Here is a 4,810-nt window from a genome sequence, read left to right as displayed (position 1 = left end):
TTTCTTTATCTTCTTTAATTTCAACTGGTGGAAAGTTCGGTGCTTCAGCTTGTTGGTAGTCCGCACTATCATCTTCCTCCATCTCTATCTCTCGTGACTCGCCACCGGCGCCTTGCATCGACTCCATCATCCACTCTATGCAGCATCTACCACTGCAGTGAAAATTGTCATGCGCGATTCCCGCCTTGAACTATGTTTTTTTTTTATTCAGTAACAGATGTTATTTCCAATGTAGCAAAGTACAATACTTCAGTCAAAATTTACTTAAGTAAAAGTAAAATTACCGATTTCAAAAACTACTTAAAAATTACAAAGTACACAAAAAAACGACTCAATTACAGTAACGTGAGTAAATGTAATTTGTTACTTTACACCTGTTATTGACAGTCCTCTTGCTAAAATAACACTTCTGCATCCTTTGTAAATAGGCTACGTTTAGGTGATTCCCATCTATCCCAATATGTCTGTCCAGCGAAACACACTTCCCAAAAACACAAGATAACTATTCTTGATAATAAAAATGGTGGTGATATATGTAACAGTGATGTTTTTAAGGATGCATCTTTTACCAACCAACCAGAAACTCAAGATATTGAGATCTTGAAGCTTCAGACCTCCACACATGGCACAGGTCAGAAGCAAAGATCATGACAAAATATAGGTTTTCATTTAATAGCGTCCTTCCTTTTCAGAGGTCCCACTCCCAGAGCGTCTGACTGTGAGCTCCATCACGTCTTCATCTGCTAGCCTCAGCTGGCTGGTGTCTCCTGAGATGGAGCAGACTCCACACAGCTTCCTGGTCTCTTACCGGAGTGAAGGGAGTGAGCAAAAGTCCATCCCTACTAAGTCATGCAGCACAGTCATCACAGGCCTGAAACCAGGAACTGACTACACTGTTAAAGTCTACACTGAGCTCCAACATGGAGGAAAGAGCCAGCCTGCTTCTGTTCAGATGATGACAGGTACGATAATTTTGTAAATAACCTTTAAGCAAGTGTAATGGTGGTCACTTGTCAATTATGCTGTTTAAGATAAAACCAGTGCTCCTAATCACGTTGGAAGGCAAACTGCTTGCTGAGATGTGGCCACGGGTTTTCTTCATCTTCTTTAATTTCAACTGATGGAAAGTTCGGTGCTTCAGCTTGTTGGTAGTCCGCACTATCATCTTCCTCCATCTCTATCTCTCGTGACTCGGCACTGGCGCCTTGCATCGACTCCATCATCCACTCTATGCAGCATCTACCACTGCAGTGAAAATTGTCATGCGCGATTCCCGCCTTGAACTATGTTTTTTTTTTATTCAGTAACGGATGTTATTTCCAATGTAGCAAAGTACAATACTTCAGTCAAAATTTACTTAAGTAAAAGTAAAATTACCGAATTCAAAAACTACTTAAAAATTACAAAGTACACAAAAAAACGACTCTATTACAGTAACGTGAGTAAATGTAATTTGTTACTTTACACCTGTTATTGACAGTCCTCTTGCTAAAATAACACTTCTGCAGCCTTTGTAAATAGGCTACGTTTAGGTGATTTCCATCTATCCCAATATGTCTGTCCAGCGAAACACACTTCCCAAAAACACAAGATAACTATTCTTGATAATAAAAATGGTGGTGATATATGTAACAGTGATGTTTTTGAGGATGCATCTTTTACCAAACAACCAGAAACTCAAGATATTGAGATCTTGAAGCTTCAGACCTCCACACATGGCACAGGTCAGAAGCAGAGATCATGACAAAATATAGGTTTTCATTTAATAGTGTCCTTCCTTTTCAGAGGTCCCAGTCCCAGAGCGTCTGACTGTGAGCTCCATCACTTCTTCATCTGCTAGCCTCAGCTGGCTGGTGTCTCCTGAGATGGAGCAGACTCCACACAGCTTCCTGGTCTCTTACCGGAGTGAAGGGACTGAGCAAAAGTCCATCCCTACTAAGTCATGCAGCACAGTCATCACAGGCCTGAAACCAGGAACTGACTACACTGTTAAAGTCTACTCTGAGCTCCAACATGGAGGAAAGAGCCAGCCTGCTTCTGTTCAGATGATGACAGGTACGATAATTTTGTAAATAACCTTTAAGCAAGTGTAATGGTGGTCACTTTTCAATTATGCTGTTTAAGATAAAACCAGTGCTCCTAATCACGTTGGAAGGCAAACTGCTTGCTGAGATGTGGCCACGGGTTTTCTTCATCTTCTTTAATTTCAACTGATGGAAAGTTCGGTGCTTCAGCTTGTTGGTAGTCCGCACTATCATCTTCCTCCATCTCTATCTCTCGTGACTCGGCACCGGCGCCTTGCATCGACTCCATCATCCACTCTATGCAGCATCTACCACTGCAGTGAAAATTGTCATGCGCGATTCCCGCCTTGAACTATGTTTTTTTTTTATTCAGTAACGGATGTTATTTCCAATGTAGCAAAGTACAATACTTCAGTCAAAATTTACTTAAGTAAAAGTAAAATTACCGAATTCAAAAACTACTTAAAAATTACAAAGTACACAAAAAAACGACTCTATTACAGTAACGTGAGTAAATGTAATTTGTTACTTTACACCTGTTATTGACAGTCCTCTTGCTAAAATAACACTTCTGCAGCCTTTGTAAATAGGCTACGTTTAGGTGATTTCCATCTATCCCAATATGTCTGTCCAGCGAAACACACTTCCCAAAAACACAAGATAACTATTCTTGATAATAAAAATGGTGGTGATATATGTAACAGTGATGTTTTTGAGGATGCATCTTTTACCAAACAACCAGAAACTCAAGATATTGAGATCTTGAAGCTTCAGACCTCCACACATGGCACAGGTCAGAAGCAAAGATCATGACAAAATATAGGTTTTCATTTAATAGTGTCCTTCCTTTTCAGAGGTCCCAGTCCCAGAGTGTCTGACTGTGAGCTCCATCACTTCTTCATCTGCTAGCCTCAGCTGGCTGGTGTCTCCTGAGATGGAGCAGACTCCACACAGCTTCCTGGTCTCTTACCGGAGTGAAGGGACTGAGCAAAAGTCCATCCCTACTAAGTCATGCAGCACAGTCATCACAGGTCTGAAACCAGGAACTGACTACACTGTTAAAGTCTACACTGAGCTCCAACATGGAGAAAAGAGCCAGCCTGCTTCTGTTCAAATGATGACAGGTAAGATCATTTTGTAAATAACCATTCTCCTAGCAAAACAACATCACAGGGCTCTTCTATTAGGAGGTTTACCACATACTCTGAGTTAACTTATCCAGGTTTGTCACTAAACCACGTACGTCGAATACCCCCCTGACATTTCACCTTTTGTGTTTACCTCCTGCCTTTGTTTGTTTCTCCCGCCATTTTCTGTTCCCACCAGTTTTTGGGACTTTCCCTTCCTCTGTTTTTTCTATTTTCTGTGTTTTGGAAAATAAAAACAAGACCTTTTTCTAAGATCCAACCACAACAACAACCACCCCAACACCCACCACCGTCACAACAATATATATCAGGCTTATATCCACAGCCTTGGTTTCTCTTAGCCAAGATCTGACAGACAGGCCCACCCCTGTTTCCATGAAGCGTAACGACCTGATGACAGGAAAGAGGAACAAAGAGAGCGAGAACACACCACAACAGCAGCAATATGCAGACAATAATAAATGTTTGATAAATCCATAAATGTAATGTGTAGAAACTAAACAAACAGCTAATAAATACATACATACACCTTAGGACATAACACTTACCCTGCAAACCAAATCTGAATCATAAATGGGTTTTATGGGCAAGTAGACGTCCACTTACAAGACATTTGTCTTGGTTATTATGCACAAACGAAGATATACAAAAGGGGGGCAGTTTACCACAGAAGAAACATAAATATGGAATATAAAAATCGGAATACAAATTTGCATAGAAATATGTGTGTAGGTGTGAAACAGGAGTGTGAGCTAGTGGACGTTATTGATGAGACCAATCACTGTTGGGACGAAACTGTTCTTTTGGTACAAGACTTTGGTCCGCAGCCTCTTTTTCAGAGAGATTCTGTCCAGGGTGGGAGGGGTGAGCCATGATCATTCCTGCTCACTCCAGAGTCCTGGAACTATGGCAGATTGCAACCAATCACCTTCCCAGCACAACAAAGGCTACCCTGCAGTCTGCTCTTATCCAGGAGAATACCTGCCCCATTTTTTCCGTCACATGCCCCCTTGTCTGTAGAAGTGATCTTTTTTCACTAAACTCCCAAAACTCAAATGAATCTAAATGCATCAGGAATCAAATGTTTATGAAGAAGAGCAATACAAAAAGAGAATTAGATAGCAATAGTGACCGCATTAGACCATGGGGATGTATACACATTTATTGTTATTGACAGTTATCTTGTTAAAATAACACTTCTGCAGCCTTTGTAAATAGGCTACATTTAGGTGATTCCCATCTATCCCATTATGTCTGTCCAGCGAAACACACTTCCCAGAAACACAAGATAACTATTCTTGATAATAATAATGGTGGTAATATATGTAACAGTGATGTTTTTGAGGATGCATCTTTTACCAACCAACCAGAAACTCAAGATTTTGAGATATTGGAGCTTCAGACTAGTGATGGCAGCCTGACACTGAAGCGCCGGAACGTGCTTCATAGCTTAAACTACACCAACCATAAAACCACTGCTTCGAAGGTTGCTTTGGTACGGAAAAATCACGTAACATGTTACGCGCGAAACAGCAACTGCTTCTTTCTCCGTATGAACCAGCTGAGTGGTTCACAGCCTCATACACGAACCAGTCAGTTGCCTCGTTTCGAGTCTGAATCAAAGCATAAAAACTTGCG

At 40.9% G+C, this 4,810-nt stretch overlaps 1 protein-coding gene across 1 annotated transcript; it reads left to right on the top strand.

Annotated features, from left to right (window-relative positions):
* Positions 1-437: 437 nt before the first annotated feature.
* On the top strand, positions 438-2,092 carry LOC122130373 (tenascin-N-like). The gene is made up of 2 exons (XM_042705109.1): positions 438-962; positions 1,786-2,092. The coding sequence occupies exons 1-2, from the start codon at positions 773-775 to the stop codon at positions 2,070-2,072; spliced, it is 477 nt and encodes a 158-aa protein (XP_042561043.1). The 5' UTR covers positions 438-772; the 3' UTR covers positions 2,073-2,092.
* Positions 2,093-4,810: the final 2,718 nt, after the last annotated feature.

The sequence above is a fragment of the Clupea harengus genome, unplaced genomic scaffold (assembly GCF_900700415.2).
Source record: "Clupea harengus unplaced genomic scaffold, Ch_v2.0.2, whole genome shotgun sequence".
NCBI classification, from domain to species: domain Eukaryota; kingdom Metazoa; phylum Chordata; class Actinopteri; order Clupeiformes; family Clupeidae; genus Clupea; species Clupea harengus.
Note: the sequence above shows the minus strand (reverse complement) of the source record. Positions and strands in the feature narration are given on the sequence as shown.